Source organism: Acomys minous (assembly GCF_964271855.1).
Source record: "Acomys minous genome assembly, chromosome: 8".
Taxonomy (NCBI): domain Eukaryota; kingdom Metazoa; phylum Chordata; class Mammalia; order Rodentia; family Muridae; genus Acomys; species Acomys minous.
The window spans coordinates 102932080-102951236 of NC_140489.1; the positions used below are offsets into that span (position 1 = coordinate 102932080).

The 19157-nt window shown below is 42.1% G+C and overlaps 1 protein-coding gene across 1 annotated transcript in view; it reads right to left on the reverse strand.

Moving 5' to 3' along the window:
- The window catches only part of SELENOI (selenoprotein I), a 39919-nt gene that overhangs the window by 10189 nt on the left and 10573 nt on the right, over positions 1 to 19157 (reverse strand). Inside the window, exons 2-6 of the mRNA XM_084792760.1 lie at positions 13024 to 13092; positions 12039 to 12147; positions 7908 to 7982; positions 3029 to 3291; positions 1370 to 1478 (exon numbers count right to left, since the gene is read on the reverse strand). Of these exons, the coding sequence (XP_084648886.1) occupies positions 1370 to 1478; positions 3029 to 3291; positions 7908 to 7982; positions 12039 to 12147; positions 13024 to 13092 (625 nt within the window). The remainder of the gene's footprint in view (positions 1 to 1369; positions 1479 to 3028; positions 3292 to 7907; positions 7983 to 12038; positions 12148 to 13023; positions 13093 to 19157) is intronic.

Consider the following 19157-nt stretch of genomic DNA (forward strand, 5'->3'; position numbering starts at 1 on the left):
AAGATCCTCTATGCCTACAGTCCTACTAGGTGAGGAGCAGACGCTGAGTTGGAAATGACATACCGTACCTGAACCGGCTCATCACTATTTACATCAAAGACAACTAGACATCGTGTGCTTCCTAATGTGGTCGTGCTAACTCCTGATTTAGCTAAAGGAGGTATCTATATATAGGCCAGCTGAGCTCACGAAAACACCAGTGGTTTGAAAAGCAGTAAAAAGCAAAGCATTCTAGGTTATCATTTTATGGGTCCTAGAAAAACTACTAAAGATCTATGTAGAAGAAAAGGCACACATGCAGGCTGTTGCTCTATCTAAACACAAGCCCACCTGTTCCTGCTGCTGAGCCTTGTGAAAGGGTACAAACTAGGAAAGGCTAGAAACTAAAGAACACTGTAGCAGGCCCAGACCTGTCCAGGGCTCTGGGCTACACATTTCAGAACCACTCTATTTTATCTATCAAATCTTTATCTATATAAAGTGGTTTTATAGGGCTTTTTTTTTAATTGAAAAAGTTGCTTTTCTTCTCCTACCATCAGTGAATTTCTCAATCAGGAGTTTTGCTATGTTTTATATTTGTCAAGTTTAAAGAAGAAATTTATAACTATCTACTGCATGAGGTTTCTGTTTGTTTGTTTGTCTGTCTGTTTTATGTAAACCATGGGCTTTAATGACTATTTAAGCCAGACATGGGGGACACACATCTCTAATCCCAGCACTTAGGAGGTGGAGGCAGGAGGATCAGGAACTCAAGGCCAGCCTTGGTTACATAAAATCCTGACTCAAAAAGACAGAAAGAAAGAGGGGGAAAAAATGGGGCTGAGCTGATGGAGGAACCAGAGGCTGTGGGAAAGGAGGGGTGGATGGTGCAAGGTCGGTGGGACGACTCCTATTTACCATGAAGGTTGTTTTCTTAGAGAGCAGCAGACAGGGCACAAAGATGGTCATCACAACCAAAAATCTTCAGAGTTCAATGACATAAGAAGGAAGAGGGGCTTAATTTTTTACACAGATAGATTATAAAAGTCTCCATATTTCATCTGTCTTATTGTTTCAAATTAACAAATTTCAACTTGCAATAGGCATGAAGTGTCCAATCCTCCAGTACAGTCTAGACTAACCCAGATACAACTTTACAAAGCTTGTGTGGGAATCTACTTTGGTATTTCTCTCTGATTAGAAAAGGCTTGGTGCTCAACAACAAAAGCCTCCTTGTTTTTGTTAACATTCTGATAGCAACCCTCCAAGGCCATAGGGCTACTCTGCTTGCTGGAGAACAAGGAAAGAGTGTTATCACTTGCTGTGGGCAAACACTGGCTTTTGATAACAAAGTGATGGTTAAAACAGGCTTCGACATGGAGCTTCTTACCAATAATCATTGCAGTGAATAGGTCTCTATATAAGAAATTAAACAGGAAAGGTTCATACCAGGCCTCAACTCCCACAACCGCAGTCACTATGTAGACAAAAGAAATAGTCTGGAAGGAAAACACAGACAGAACAAAGAGGCATTAATGGCTGGAAAATCCAGGAAGCTAACAGTGCTTTATTCATCATCAAGTCTAATCCAAGTGAATACTAAAAAAATGTACTTCAATTTGCAAGATTTGGGAAATCTTCTTGCCTTTAAGAGATTTTTTTACCCCTCCAATATTGTCATCAAATAGCTACATAGGCAATGCAGGCAACTAGTCATGATTTGGAGCCTTTCAAAACCAGTTCACAAACTGGTTAAGTCATAGGACAACTAGATTTGCCCACCTAACCAACCTCATTAGCACACTCCAGCTTCTGAGTTCCTTGCTTGTTTATCTGGTTGGTTTTTGTTTTTTAAGACAGGGTTTCTCTCTGTGTAGCCGTGGCTATCCTGGACTCACTTTGTAGATCAGGCTGGCCTTGAACTCACACAGATTTGCCTGTCTCTGCCTCCCAAGTGCTGGGATTAAAGGTGTGTGCCACCATGCCTGGCTAACTTCTGAGTGGAGTATCATGGCAAATGATAACACAAGAAGCTGAAACTCACTAAAATCAGCAAGAAAGACAAAAAGCCAACAATTCAGCCATATGGCCAAAGAAATCATGTCAAATAGATCACATTTAATAGCATTAAGAAGTTATGAACTTAAAAAAATTATTTAATTTTAGGTATGAGGGTGTCAGATCCCCTGAACTAAAGTTACAGACAGTTGTGAGCTTCCTTGTGGGTGCTGGAATTGAACCCACATCCTCTGGAAGAGCAGCCAGTGCTCTTAACCACTGAGCCATCTTTCTAGCCCCAAGGTATTAACTTTTAATCTAATAATGGCCTTATAGTATTTTTAAAGCTCTTATCACTTAAGAGATACAGAACAAAATACTTAACCACATTTCCTGTAAAAGAATTAGGAAAACACACAGCATACATGAAACTAGAGGCCATGTGTCGATAACTGCTAAAGCTAAGTGGTAGGTACATTAAGGGTTCACCGTCATGTTTGACTTTTGTGTATGTTTGGAACCGATAATTCTGGGAGCAGGACCTATGGCCTTGTACATGTTAGGCAAGTGCTCTCCAGCTGTGTTACATCTCCATCCCAGTCCTCCTCCCAGGAAAAGAAAACAGTAAAGCACATATCAATTCAATTCTTTCTTTTTTATTTATTTATTTATTTAGTTTTTTAAGGCTTGCTTTGTAGATCAGGCTGACCTCGAACTCATAGAGATCCAGCTGCCTCTGCCTCCCGAGCACTAGGATTAAAGGTGTGCACCACTATAGGCCGGCTCTATGTGTGTTTTGCCTGCATGTATGCAGGGAGACCAACAGGAGGCATCAGATCCACTAGAACAGGAGTTATAGACAGTTATAAGCTGCTACGCAGGTGCTCGAATTGAATCTGAAGACTCTGAAAAAAGAGCCAGTGCTACTAACTACTGAGCCACTTCTCCAGCTCCACACATCAGCTCTAACTTTAAACATGACCAGCAGCAGTGAAAAGGGTAATCAACATTTTTAAACACGTGGACAGTGCAGGGCAGAATGTATACTTACCACCTGGCTAATGTCATATCCCCATGGCAGGAAAAGAATGCCTGTGTTGTACTTCTCCCAGTGAGACAGGATAAAAGAAAACAAAACTACCCATAACAAGAGATAAAGAACAAAAACACTGACACCAGTCGGGCCTCGCCCAAAGATGGAGTACACAGTCACAACAAAGTAAACACATGACCAACTATCCAGGCCATGGTCAAACAGCTCCCCTAAAGGGGTGCTGGAATTGGTTCTCCGTGCTTGTTTTCCGTCCACTCCATCTGCAACAAAGCACACGTCACAGGGAAAGTCAACCTCTGAGCAGCATGGAGAAAGTCAACGGCAAGAAACTGGTGGAAAAGAGAAAAACAAGTCAGGAATATTCTGTTGCTACCAGCCAGTACTCTGCAATCTAAACTTTAATTCTTACAATTCAACCATTTCAGAATTAGAATATGTAATGTCTGTTTTAAAAGATTTATTTTATACTGATTGATTCATGGGGGAGAGAGGGAGAGAAGGGGAGAAGGAGAGAGGGAGGGAGAGAGAGAGAGAGAGAGAGAGAGAGAGAGAGCGCGTGTCTGTCTCCCATGCATGTGCAGAAGGCCAGGAAGGCTAGAAGAGGGCATTGAGTCCCGAGGAGCTGGGATTACAGCAGCTGCGAGACACCTGCTGTGGGCGCTGGGAATAAGACTGGCTCTCTGGAAGCTAAGAGCACTCTTAACAACTGAGCCACCGCTCCTCCAGCCCTACAGTTTTTAAAGTATAGAATACAAAAACTCATGACGTTACTGCATTGAATGGTGTCACTTTAGATCTAAGAAAGAAGCATTCGAGACAGACTCAAGTCCTCCAAACTGGGCAATGCTCTCAAGCTCTCACAGCATTCTCATGGTTGCTGCTCATTACAATCACCTAACTCACTACTTGTTCCAGGAGCCAAGTCATTTGTCACCACACTCACTTCATGCTGGGAGACAGAAGTCCTCTCTTCACAGGACTACTCTTTCCCTCATTTGACATGCTTTCAGAGTAAGCACTCAGTAAGGTAGTCAGCAAATATTATGATTAAATTTGTTGAACTTGTACAGTGCACTCACTATGCTTGGTGCTATGAAAATGACAAGAAGGGACAGGAAAAGCGACTTAGTGGTTGAGGACACTGGTCCTCTTGCAGAGGACTCGGGTTTGCCTCCAGCACCCATGCGGTGACTCTGCATCATCTGCAATTCTACTTCCAGGGGACCTGATGGCCTCCGCAGGCTACACACACACACACACACACACACACACACACACACACACACACACGGTGTACAGACATAAATGCAGGCTACACACACACACACACACACACACACACACACACACACACACACGGTGTACAGACATAAATGCAGGCTACACACACACACACACACACACACACACACACACACACACGGTGTACAGACATAAATGCAGGCTACACACACACACATGGTGTACAGACATAAATGCAGGCAAAATTCAATAAATTAAAATTACAAGAATCTTGACATTAACTGAGTTTGTGTCCTTGGAATGTTTACAACTGAGAAAGGGACATAAGACAATCATTAAAAGCATAGTGGCACACGCCTTTAATCCCAGCACTCGGGAGGCAGAGGCAGGTGGATCACTGTGAGTTAAGGCCAGCCTGGTCTACAAAGTGAGACCAGGACAGCCAAAGCTACACAGAGAAACCCTGTCTCAAAAAAGCAAAAACAAACAAACAAAAAACCAAACCAAAACAAAACCATGGTGTGTCACAAACCATGAAAGAGTCCAAAAAAGATAAGCATTCCCTGTAGATAATCCTGACTGGCCTGTAGAACAAGATGAAATGTGCGTGGGAACCTAACAACTCAACTGGATTTCAGTAGGTAAGAGATATCAGAGCACACCATTTCAAGAGGGCAGAAGTGCTACTAGCAATATACACTGAGATTGAAAACACAGTGCATATTAGAAGCCCTGAGACGGCAAAAAGCACAATTCATTTCAGAAAATGCAAGCAACATAGCTTGATTAGAAGCCAGTATGTGAAGGCAACATCAGAAAGCTAAAAGAGAGGCTGGAGAGATGGTTTAGCATTGGCTGGTCCTGCAGAGGACCCAGGTTCAGTTTCTAGCATCCACATGGCAGTTCATGGCCATTCTTAACTCCAGTTCTAGGAGACCTGATACCTTTATCTGGCCTCTTCAAACACTTGATAGGGATGGACGGACGGACACACACACACACACACACTCTAGACATTAAAAAAGGAAAAAAGTAAAGCACTACACTTGTCTCTCTACCAAAAACAAACAAAAACAAAGAAACAAACAAAAACTCTGAGAAAAGAGATTTGAGCCAACTTAAAAGTTTAGGGATAAAAGATGTAGGAGTAGGAGAAGAGAAAAGCCACAGTTTAGGAAGTTTCACTGCAACCGTGTGAATGACAGGCTGGAGACAGGCCCCAGTCAGTTAGCCTAGACGAGTACACGGGACTGAAAAGCTCACGGCAAGTGGAGCATTAGCAGAGAGGGCCGGAGAGCTGCGTGTGCTGGTGCAGACTCCCACGCTGGTGGCAGAAACAGGGGGCTCTCAAACTGGAGGCCCGCCTGACTTACAAGTGAAACTCAAAGAAAAGAGAACAAGTGAAAATGAGAGGGTATGCAGCAAAGCAAGACCCAAGAAGACAACGGCACGTTTCCACCTGGGTGACAGGAAACAGCAGTGTGCCTACAAGGAGGGAAGGCAGGTGACTAGCAGGAGTGGTGGAGTGCACAGGGACAAGAGTTTTCCCTGTTTCTATGTAGCTGAAATATTGTCCCTGGTGCTCAGGGCAGCCCTTGACAACAAACTCCATCAGCAGCAATTTAAATCCTGCTCACCTGTCCTATCAAGTGTATTAAACCTCTATCTTTTGTTTTGTTGGGTTTTTTGAGACAGGGTTGCTCTGTGTAACCCTGGCTGTCCTGAAACTCTCTCTTTAGACTAGGCTGGCCTTGAACTAGCCGAGATCCGCCTGGCTCTGCCTCCTAGAGCACTGGGATTAAAGGTGTGAGCCATCAAGTCTGCGTTAAGCCTCTATCTACATAGCCTTTAGCTCGGGCTGCCCTGGCTCTTACAGACCTCACTCACCCTTCACTCTTAGAGCCCCTGCCACCCACCACATCAGCACTGGGGCAGCCCTACTTCTGTGAGAACACATGTTTTTATTTGAAAAGACTCAAACAACTTGAAACTCAGGTCTGCTATTTTACACATATTTAAAAGCCAAATAAATACTAAATTGCTACTACGTGCCAGACAATAATCTAGAAACTTAGGGTGCAACAGTAAACAGCAGTACTTACTCTTAATGAATTTAACATTTTAGTTAAACAGCAGAGGGGAGAGAAGAACGGAAGAACGCAGAATGAGACAGGCACTCCTGCTGCAAAGCATTCTTGGCAGAACAGAGCATTATGGGCCGTAGCCCGCGGCCCTGACTCCTTTACCGAGGGAGAGCAGCCCACCTCCTCATCTGTGTTCCCTCTGTACTCTATCACTTGCCCTCCCAGCACCCATCAGTCATGTTCTGTGTCAGGATTCCTTGGCAAACTTAAAGTAAAACTCAGGTCTTACTCCAAGAGCTGATCAATCTTGTGGTAACAGTGGCTGTCTGGGGCTCTGTGGGCCACGTCTTTTGTGAGATTGTTGCACTTCTCGACTGGATCTTCCCTGCAGGAAGGCAGCCACAGACAACACAGAAGCAGAGGAGCACAGCCACGCTCCAGTGAAGCTGTGCTTCTGGAGAGTGAGTTCTCGTCAGGGGTGCGGCATTGGTGGGCTGTCCAAGCCAATGGACGGCACACACACACACACACACACACACACACACACACACACACGCACATACGTGGGCACACACATGCGCGCACACACACACACACACACACACACACACACACGCACATACGCGGGCACACACATGCGCACACACACACACACACACACACACACACACACACACACGCACATACGCGGGCACACACATGCGCGCACACACACACACACACACACACACACACACACACACACACGCACATACGTGGGCACACACACGCGGGCACACACATGCGCACACGCGCGCACACACACGCACATCTGGCAGCATGAGCTGACTCGGGGTTAAAAAGGAAAAGAAAAGAGGCCTGAAGTTGGGAAGAGGAGGTGGAACGGGGACCAAAAAACGTGTAGGAGGAGTAGTGGGTTCATATAATCTAAACATATTATATATGTGTGTATGAAATTACTAAAGAATTCTTAAAAATTTCTTGAACAACACCAATACCAACACACACACACACACACACACACACACACACACACACACCAACAAAAACTTTACTTCTAGGGCTGGAGAGATGGCTCAGAGGTTAAGAGCACAGACTGAGTTCAATTCCCAGCAACCACATGGTAGCTCACAACCATCTATAATGAGATCTGATGCCCTCTTCTGGAGTGCAGGTGCACAGGCAGGCAGAATACTGTATACATAATACTAAAAAAATATAAAATAAAATAAAAAAAAATGCATCACCACACCCAGCTCATGTTGTTAAAAAACAAAAACAAAAAGCCTTATTTCTAAAACTAGACAGTTAACCAGATTTGGCTTGCAAGCAGTCACCTGCCAACTCCTATTTATTCTGGATCCCTAGCAGTAAGCGACAGCACTTTTCACAGATTCAAAAAGATAAATTTATCAATTTGAACAAAAGTTTAATAAACCCTAGACCCTAGTTAAAATGAATTCAGCATTGAAGAAAATGTTAATTTAACGAGTGCTTAGTCTTGCTGCTATGCCAACCACTGACTAAATAAGTACTTGCCAGTTCCTTACCTAGAGTGTAGGCAACAAAGTTGAGGATGCCCACCACAATCCAAACCCAATCAGGTACATGCTTGTGACCTGGTGCTGTGAAGGAAAGCAACAAGGGTTTAGTGCAGTCTAACACAATAGCTCTGACCACCCTTCCTGTTGCCAGTGAGAATGTTGCCACTTGCTAATGAGAGGTTACATTACTTCACAATGTATTCTGAATGCAGAACTAAAATGTTAAAATTTATCAGTAAATCACCAAAACCAAAGGCACGTCCTGGCACCTCATTAACAGTAAGTAGCCATACTGATTTACTGTATATTTATTATAGTGCACGATTGAGTGTTTATCTTTATTCCAAAATTACTTAAAAGGCTGGGTGTGGTGGTGTCCACCTTTAATCCTAGCACTTAGAAGCAGAGTCAGGTGTGTCTCTGAGCTCAAGGCTAGCCTGGTCTATCTAATGAGTTCCAGACACCCAAAGCTAGAGAGATCCTGTCTCATGCAAAACAAAACAAAAATATAATACTTATGGAATCAAAATAAAAAATAATATATGAGAGTCTTAAAAATGAGTTCACAGATGTGGTAGAGAATGCCTGTGAGCCGCTGGAAGGCGGATGAAGAGAGTGGCAGGCTAAAGTACAGTCTACAGAGTTCCAGGCCAGCCTGGGATGCACAGCAGGAGCTCATCTTAAGTAATCTTAAGAGTAATCAGAGGAAATATATCCCTAGATACAAAACAATGAATATATAATGAAAAATTGATGTATATAATACATATGTATATTCATTCATTTATTTATTTAATTTATTTATTATTCAGCTCTAAAGAGAAATGAAGTTTAAAAATCTGCAGGAAAAGAATGAATTTAGAATGTGTAATATTTAAGAGCAGTCACATATTCTCAAAAAATAAAAATAAAAACAAATGTTCTCTCTCACATACAGAATCTAACCAGTAATATAAGTATATATGTAAACAAATATACAGGTGAGTACAATATTCCATAATGGGAAAATAAGGCTAAATCTTAGGGGATGAGAAAAGGGTTGATTTCAGGCAATAGACATGAGTTATGAAAGAAGATATAAACCTAATTGCTCTTCTAGTTCTAACTTTGTCATGGCTTTTTTGTTTTGTGTAGTAGACGGGTACAAAAATATATTTGACACCAAAAGTGCAAAATTTAGTTTGATACTTCATAGTTTCCATTCCAAATGCCTATTTTTTTGAGTTGTATAGACTTTGGGTCTGTCTAATTTGGATATGTGATGTTTTTATTTATTTGCAAGTTGTTTTTAAAGTTCATAAACTTAAAAAGTAAAAACATGCATTTGAGGTATTCTTAGCATTAAAATACAAAATGCAAAAGCCAGATCTGCAAACTTGGGTATATAGGTGTATATAAAATAGGTATACAAACCAAAGATTTGCTGACAAATCATAAAAAGAAGTGTATTTTAAAACAACTTTGATATATAAGGGATTTTACCTTTTACTAAGGACTAAAGTGGGGCTGGAGAGATGGCTCAGTGGTTAAGAGCACTCACTAGCTGTTCCCCGTAGGACCCAGGTTCAATTCCCAGGGCCTACACCACAGCTCACAACTGTCTATAACTCCCATTCCAGAGGACCCAACACCCTCACACAGACACACATGCAGGCAAAACACCAATGCATGTGAAAGAAAAAATAAATAAATTACATCAAAAACTAAACTAAGTTTGCACACTCATGAGATGGAGATGCTTGTTTATCTTTACATAAAGAACTCAAGCTTGGCCAAGTATTTGATATTGTAGAGGACATAGAGCACCATCAACATTTTCACAATTGGTTTTAATTTTAATTTTTTGTTTGTTTGGTTTTTCAAGACAGAGTTTCTCTGTGTAGCCTTAGCTGTCCTGGACTCACTTTATAAATCAGGCTGGCCTTGAACTCACAGTGATCCACCTGCTTCTGGCCTCCCTGAGTGCTGGGATTAAAGGCTCTGAATTTTAATTTTATAACTGTTAATGCTGAGAATATTACTTCATATAAATGTGTAGTATAAAATACTAGAAGCCTGTTAGAGACATTTCAGAAGTTGTAGGAATTCTGTCCTAATCCTAAGGCAAAATTCATTTAAGCATATTTTTTAAAAATGAAAACTAAAGCCAGCCAGCAATTCAAACAGCAACTTTTAAAGATTTTGTTGAAATGCCCACATGTGCGCATGCGTGGGTATATGCACATGAATGCAAGTACCAAAGAAGGCCAGAGGGGTCTGATTTCCCTAGAGTTGGATATACAAGCCATTGAGAGCTGCCTAGCTTAGGTGCTGGGACCAAACTCCAGTCCTCAGCCAGAACAGTAACTCTTAACCCCTGAGCCATCTCTCCAGCTTAAAAACAGGTCACAGTTTTTATTTTTATTTTAGTTTTTTTGATGAATGGTTTCATGCAGCCCATTCTGGCCTTGAACTCGGTCAGTATGTTGCAAAGGCTGACTCTGAACTCCTGATGCTCCTATTTCCACCTTCCAAGAGCTAGGATTACCAGCACACCACATCCACTTTATTCTGTCTAAGTCTTTGTGCATGCCAGACATGCACTTTACCAACAGCTATATCTCCAGCTCCTAACAGTTAAAAAAATAAATAAATATATATATATATTCCCTTTCATTTTTTTCTTTTTAAAGACAGGGTCTCGTTGTGTAGTTTTGGCTGGCCTTGAATTCAGAGACAAACTTGCCTCTGCCTCCTGCCTCCCAAGCATTAGAATTAAACGCTTGTACCAACACGTCCAGTCCTAAACATCAGTTTTAAATCAAACATTCTAACACAATACAATCCAAAGACATAGCAATTTTATACTTACGTGTTGAAGATGCACAGGAAAGTGTTACATCTGCTTCCCATTAAAAAGCCAGGACTGAGTGTCTGGGGCAGTGTTCTGCAGCAGGGCTACAGCGAAGTCACACACAAGACCGGCAGGGGCGCCACACACACCACACACACCACACACATTATTTGCTTCATTCTGAACTTGATTTTGGTGGACAAGTGCTCACAAATATTTTACTGTTGCCAATTTTTTTGTGATGTGACCCTATATGAGGTCCTAACCATGTTCTAGACCAATGTCAAAAATATTTTAGAAAAGGCCAGGCGTAGGACTCAGGCCTATAGCTCCAGCCTCTCAGGAGCCTGAGGTAGAAGGATCCAAATTTGAAGCCAGCCTGGGCAACCTAGAAAGACCCTGCCTCAAAAAGAAATGTGAAAAACACACCGGGTTCGTAGCTCCGTGGTACAGTACATGCCAAACCAGTGTAAGATCCTGAGTTTATTCCCCACTACAAAAAAGAAAACAAATAAATAACTAAGGCTCAATCATGAGCCATTTTCAGAGGATCCTAGGAACCGTGTAAAGGGAAGACGCCAACAGAAAGAAGGGAAGCTGCACTCTCGGTACACAAGAGGCAGCTTCTCTTCTGTGACGGAAAACAGGAGAGGGTCATTCCTGGCCTTACAGGCATGGTGGGCCCTACTTAGTATTGACTTTTAGATAGTTTCAAATCCTAAACTTCTGTCTACATGTAAATCTTTTTTCATTTTCTGTATGTTTGTGAACTTATGCTATATGCTAAGGCTAGCCCTGAAATCCTGACTTTCCCGCCTCACACATGCACAGTGCTGGATTACAAGCATGCATCACCACACCAAGCTTCTAATTATTCATTATTTGCAGAAGCCTCACAGCTTTTTAGAAGGCACATCTAAGTTTAATAGGTAAGTGACTGTTTCTAAAACTTAACGGAAACATATACATTATAAAAACACAACTTAGAGGCCAGGCAGTGGTGACGCACACCTTTAATCCTAGCATGTGGGAGGCAGAGGCAGGCAGATCTCTGTGAATTTGAGGCCAGCCTAGTCTACAAACTAGGACAGCCAAGGCTACACAGAGAAACCCAGTCTCAAACAAACAAACAAACAAACAAAAAATAAAAACCACACAACTTAGTTTTATATATAATACCAACATCTTATGTAACATCCAAAACGCTCAGAAACATAAGCATCTTAGAGTCAGAAATTAACCACACTTTACTTTTTGCTACTTAAAACATTTTAAATTATGTATTATGATAATAAAATTCTTACCTGAAGCATAAAAGTCAGGATCAAAGTATGTCAGGAGTAGAAAATTGAACACAACCAGCATAAAGCCAGAAAAGGTTATGAGATTGGGTGCCAGCCACGTAGGAAATACCTGTTGGGGTTTTTCCCAAAATAGTTGTAAATTAAAGAAAGCTCAGTTCAATAAACATCACAACATAAAAATTTAGATTATTAAAAAGCCAATGTTTGAAAAATCATATGTAGGATTTATGTTCATTAAAATAGAAACAATAACTCCAGTGGTAAAGGAGCATTTCTTTCTCCTTCCTGTCCCCTTTCTTTACCTGAGTCTTTAATACACAAACTTTTATAATGACAGCATTTGGTTAATTTTAGACGGTTTCAAAAAGCCTTTTTATAAACTTGATCCATCACAGTGTGCACATTTAGATTTCAACAGGAAGACACATCAAAAGGGAAAGCTGACTGGGGAGGACTGACAAAGGGGCACCTCTGATACGGCCTGTGAAAACACTGTTGGCCTGCGAGCACAAGCCTGTGGTCTTAGTTACTCAGGACGATGAGGCAGGACGATCCAAGCCCGCAGCAATTCAGTAAGCCCCTGTTTTAAAAAGTAAAGGGGGGCTAGAAAGCTGGCTTCGTGACTAAGAGCACCTGTTCTTCCAGAGGACCCGAGTTCAATTCCCGGTACCACATGATGGCTCACAACCATCTGTAACTTGAGTTCTGGCTCATCAGATGCCCTCTGCTGACCTCCGAGGCACTAGACATGCACACAGGCTAGACACTCATGCTCATAAAATAATAAACAAGCCTTAAAACAAAATTTTCAAAAAGTAAAAAGAAGGCTGAGGATACAGTTCTGTGTGGACCAACTGGGTGGCGTGAATGAGGCCCTCGGTTCAATACCCAGAAGAACAAAACGTAAACTGAGAGTGGCAGCAGCAAGACTCTGTAAGACGGGTTAAGCTTTTTAAACAAAAAAGCACACCATTAATAATCTTACCTTCACTATAGCATTCCAAAATGGATGCATGACATACAGAGAGAGCGGGTTGGTATCCAAAGCACTGTACTGTAAAGAAATAAGATAGTTCAGAGTTAACCCTTAATTACTAACAAATATAGTAGTAGTTCTTAATGGAAAAAAACAGTGTAAAATAACTCTGAAAAGAGCACATCTATCTACATGCTATCCTCTTCTAGATAACGAGACTAGAGTAGCAATATAAATGGGGCAAGGCTGCCAACCAGTCAAATATTGTTTTATTTTAAGAAGGAAGAGCCACAGGGGAAGTAAACAGATCTCACCAAAGCATGGAGTTAATGCTAAGGTGGTTGTTTCATTCACATACACCCAGAGTCCAAACTGCCATGTTTGTCACTGACCCATCCTTCCCCATCTCAATCAACTGTGGAATGTTGTAGTGTTTCTTCTACATCCCTCTTTTGTTGTTGTTGTTGTTGTTGTTGTTTTGTTTTGTTTTTTTCGAGACAGGGTTTCCCTGTGTAGTCCTGGCTTTCCTGGAACTCACTCAATAGACCAGGCTGGCCTCGAACTCAGAGATCCACCTGCCTCTGCCTCCCACGTGCTGGGATTAAAGGTGTGCACCACCACCTTGCAGCTTCCCTACGCCCCTCTTAAGCTACAGGGTCTAGTTGCTCCCCTCACATACTATTATTAAAACTCTTACTGACCTTTCTGCCTATTCACCTGTGAACTGAATGTGATAACCATTACCTCAGAGGCCTATCACAAGGATTGGGGAAATTAATAGTACATGCAAAACACATAGACTAGAACACAGTAAGTGCAATCTAAAAATTAGCTATTATTATTACAGGTGCTAAGCACCAAAGGAATGATAAACCCCTCAGAACAATTGTATAAATAAAAGTTAGGGTGTGGCAACTGAGTTACATTACACTTCAATTACCAACTTAAATGTTTGGTAAGAATTGGTGGGGGAAAAGACTTACAGAGACAGTTTAGCAGATAAATTATATATAAATATACAAGTCTGTATAAATTATACTAATAACTTACCTAACACACACACACACACACACACACACTCTCTCTCTCTCTCTCTCTCTCTCTCTCTCTCTCTCTCTCTCTCTCTCTCTCTCTCTCTCCAGGATATCCTCTACTAGGTAGAGGGAATAAGAAATAAAAACTAGACAGAGCCAGATGAAGGGTTGCAAGCTTTAGTCTCATCACTGACACTGAAGCAGGAAGAGGAGATGCTTCCAGCTCAGCCTGCGCTATACAGTGAGACAGCCTCAGAACCCGAAATGCCAAGGTGACGGCTCAGAAGGAAAAAGACACTTGCAGCCGAACCTGACAATCCCAGTTCATCCCTGGGAACACACGGTAGAAGGAAAGAACCAGCTCCCACAAGTTGTCCTGACTTCCACACATGTGCCATGGCATGCACATGCCTACACATAGACACGCATGAAATAAATAATATAAATATGTAAATAAAAGTTTTAAAATAACCTCAAATTACAACTAAATAAATACAGACATGAACAGCAGAACTGCTAAAAGGGTGGTTCCATGCTCAAGGAGTTGATGGTCTTATCTGGGACAGTATTAAATCATTCATTTACCTGACACTTAAGTATTCAACTAGCCAATGTTTGGGAGTTGTTGGCTATACTTTATATTTATGCTTAGCATGTATATAAAATATATAGTAAACAGTCACAGCTATATTTTAATAGTTGATATAAGCAATACCTTATTAATTAACATAATTAATTCCTTAATATAGTTACGATTATGTTGTGGCTAAAATTTTGCTTGTTTTTCTAGTCAAGGTTTCTCTGTGTAGCCCTGCCTGTCCTGGAACTCAAGAGATCTGCCTGCCTTTGACTCCCTTGTGCTGGGATTAAAGGCGTGTGCCGCCACCACCCAGCTCTAATTTTTTCAAAAAAACACAATTAAGGTCAAGAATGTTTTACAAGCATACAGCCAATATTGTCAACTGTTCAATACTAAAATATGAACAAAAAGAAACTGAAAATGATTAAACTACTGTTAGCAGAATCGATCCGTAGTTCAAATATCTACTCAGCAGATTCTACTTGGTGTGACGAGGACGTTCTTCCGCCTCTCTAGCCCACTATGACTAAAATGGAGTAACTATCTGGGACAAAAGAACTGTCAGGGAGAAGAAGAAAACCATGATGGAGATGTAGCTTGCTTGTACTCCCCAGAATTATGCTCTGGGGCGATCTTCAGCCTCTCAGCAGGCCTACTTAAGTCATCTTACTTTCAGCACCTGTGCTGTGTATGACAAGGCTTTCTCTCTCATCTGCACAGTGCACAGCAGATGCCAGCACAAGGAAGCATCACAGGGAGAAGTCACCTGCCCTGGCAGCAGACCTGAAGCCTCCAGAGCCAATCACCTGAACCTCTGTGCAGAATGACTCATAGGGAGTGTCCTGGTCTCCAGTTAACAGTCTGACCACGCCACGTGGTGGAGCTAGGCAGCCTGAAAAACTGGAAAAGCATCCATTTTGAGCCCACTCTCTGCAAGGAAGTGCGAAAGCTGTAAGAAGTTCAAGTGAGCTGGGCGTGGTGGCGCACGCCTTTAGTCCCAGCACTCGGGAAGCAGAGGCAGGCGGTGAGTTCTAGGTCAGCCTGGCCTACAAAGAGAGTCCCGGACAGCCAAGCCTACACAGAGAAACCCTGTCTTGAAAAAAACAAACACAAGAAAGAAAGAAAGAAAGAAAGAAAGAAAGAAAGAAAGAAAGAAAGACAGACCGACCAAGTGAGAAGGAAGCAGCTAAGGTGTAACATGAGTATCTAATGGGCACAATGTCCAAAGCGCTGTTTCTTCAAACAGTCTCGCGCATTAGCTTTCCATAACTTTGAATTAGATCCAGAAGAAAGTCTTTAATGGATAATATTTCAATGTGAAAAAGCTCTTTTTATAGTCTGGTACTTTAAACCTCTACTTTGGAAGCTGAGAACAAGTAAGATGATAACATAAAATAAACACAAAAAGAGACGTTTTACCCCCTTGGATTCTAATTTGGCATTCAGTAGTGGCCAGTGAGCTCGAGCACATTACAGCAAGGAGATCAGTGTGTGACTCAGGGCAGCAGCACAGCAGAGGCCCTAAACAATGCTCAGTGCTCTCAACTTACACCCAAGCTTCTTAAAGCCACAGATCATTTAAACAAACTCTTAACAATCCTGGCTCAAGAGGAGGAAGCATGACAATCTTCATGATGAAGACAAAAACAATATCAACTATTAAAGGTGCTAAGCTGGACACAGGTGTTTGCTCATGTTTGTTAAATACACTTTGACTTTGCACTGGGATGTTTTGGTACACCCCTGAGAATGTGAACCTGGCAGGTAACCCAGGTAACATCTAGCGCAGCTTACTTTGGCTCCACGGTCTATAAGGCCTGAAAAGTACTCAAGACCACAGCCTCGGACTGAGAGGCTCTTTCCTAGGGAACTAACTATCCACCGGTGACTAATGTAAAGTACTCCACAGCATGTTCGACCCACAGCTAAAGCAGTCTCAGTGACCTGCCTTTTTAAGTGGTTCTGGTTACAAACAACAAAACGCACCACTCCCAGAAAGAACACAGTCAAACAGTCATGCCAGGTGTGGTGGTGCACACCTGTAATCCCAGCACTCAGAAGGCAGAGGCAGGAGGATTTCTATGAGTTCAAAGCCATCCTGGTCTACAAAGTGAGTCCAGGACATCTAATTCTATACAAAGAAACCCTGTCTCTAAAACCAAGAAAACAGTCTAAGGCTATCAGCTTTTCCATGGACTAAAACCCAGCATATCAACCCTGGATTTCATTTTCTCTACAAAGCTAAGCAGAGTAGGGCCTAAAAAACAGGCCTTTGAATAACTGGCAATAGCACCCCCTGTCACAGCAACCCAACCCTTCATATTCCCATATGTTCATCTTTTGTGGCTCTTCTTCAAACATCTTGTTTACCACCTGAGTGTAGTTCACTAGACCAATGGTTGGAGGGCTTTAGTTAAGAGTCAAAGAATAAACATCTTAGGTTTTAGAGAATGGATGGTCTCTGCAACAAATATGCCACACTGCCATTTAGAGAGAAGCAGTCACTCAAAATACACATACAGATAGGCATGGCCTTGTTCTGATAAAACTTCATTCACAAAAGCAGGTGGCTAGGAGACTCAGGAACCCCACAACAGACAAGTCAACTTAGTGTTAATCCAACACAGAGCTTGACTAAGGGCAGAAGGAAACTGAAGTGACTCTTAAGTGGGAAGGAAACAGCCCGGAAGCCTCCAGGACTCAACAAAGCAGATCCTCAAGACAGCCTATATCCTCTGGCAGCAAACTCACACCACAGGCTTCAGAAGCCTTCAGTCACCTTGGGACTGTCCCATATGGGCCACTGGGCCACCCTGTTGTATACTAATATGAGGCTAGCTGTCGGACGCTAACTGTAAGACTACACTGTGGGGCCCCCCTCCCTCAATGAGACAGGGTCTCTCTGTGTAACAGCCCTGGCTGTCCTGGACTCATTCTGTAGACCAGGCTGGCCTGGAACTCACAGAGATCTGCCTGCCTCTGCCTCTCTGAGTGCTGGGATTACACGCGTGTGCCACTTCCCAGATGTGATTTTTTTTTAATCCAGATCAAATTGCCCAAGAAAGTAAGTACCTCCAAAACCTGACTCAGCATGCAAATCTAGCCATGCTAATAACACCATTCCTTAGGTCTCATAAAAATGCCAACTGAGGTAGAAGTTCTAGGCCACTCCCTCGGGTGGCTATAGCATTATTACATCTCATTGTTTTATTTGGATGTGGAACTCTGAATTATCACATAAAGCAATTATGCCTAGGTTACAGTAAGAGACTTCATAGTCCAAGTGAAAGCCACAATTACTCTAACTAATGTGTTGCCAAATATCTTACGTCAAAAAGCTTTTCTAAACTTTCAATCTGAGTTGGGAAACAAAGTAGAATCCACTCTTCCCTCACCCGCAGGCTACAATATTGATGAATACCTATGCTTTCTGACAGAGGCTGTGCTAGACCACAACAGGAGAGCCAGTGTTTCCTGAGTTCACCCAGTTTGTAGTCTAACACGACACAGGCCAGAAGAACACAAGACAAAGAAGCCTTGAACATCTTATGAGGCAAGGTAAGAGAAGCTAAGAACATATCATGAGGCAAGATAAATCTTTTTAAAAGAAGTCATAATAGTAGTCCAGTGAGAGGAACTAAAGTGCTGGAAATAAATCTAAATCATTTTAATGTTCATGAACTTACACACTTATGATCTGTGGGTTTGTACGTAATTCACATGCTGAAAGAAAAAAAAGAGGTCCTGTGAGTTGGCTTAGCAGGTTATGGCACTTGTCACCACGCCTAACTAAAGGTTTGATCCCTAGAACTCCCGTGGAGAGAACAAGAGCAAGCAACAGAGAGGGGGGGGGGAGGGAGGGAGGGAGGGAGGGAGGGAGAACACAGATGTCCAACATCTCCAAGATGTCCTCTGTTTGTGCATTGCCTTTTTGTATGGTTGTTTGGTTGTTTGTTTTTTGAGACAGGGTTTCTCTGTGTAGCCTTGGTTGTCCTGGACTCATTTGTAGACCAGGCTGGTCTTGAACTCACAGAGATCCACCTGTCTCTGCCTCCCAAGTGCTGGGATTAAAGGTGTGTGCCACCACGCCCAGCTCTTGTGCATTATCTTACTATGAATTACATGTAATAAAAGGCCCATGCTTACCTAACTGATACATAAACTTCATCCTGTAAAACACATTTAAAGCTGGGTACAGTGACTCACACCTGTAATCCCAGTTCTTCGGAGACCAAGGTAGGAGGCTACACAGTGAGAGACCCTGTCTCAAAACAAAACATGTACTAGCTAATTGTGGAAATCCATAAAGTAAGACAAATATAAATTAATGGTGGTTCATGAACTGTACTTACTGCCAATCACCATTTTAGATGTAAAAGCAAACTCAAAATGACATTTCTGATTTTATTTCCAAAATTTCTGAGTTCAGAATTGCCCGTGGCCATTTTTAAAGCAAGATAGTTCACAATCAGAGTCTCTGTACAAATTTTAAAAATTCAAAGAGCTACCTTTCATATGAAATTTGAGGC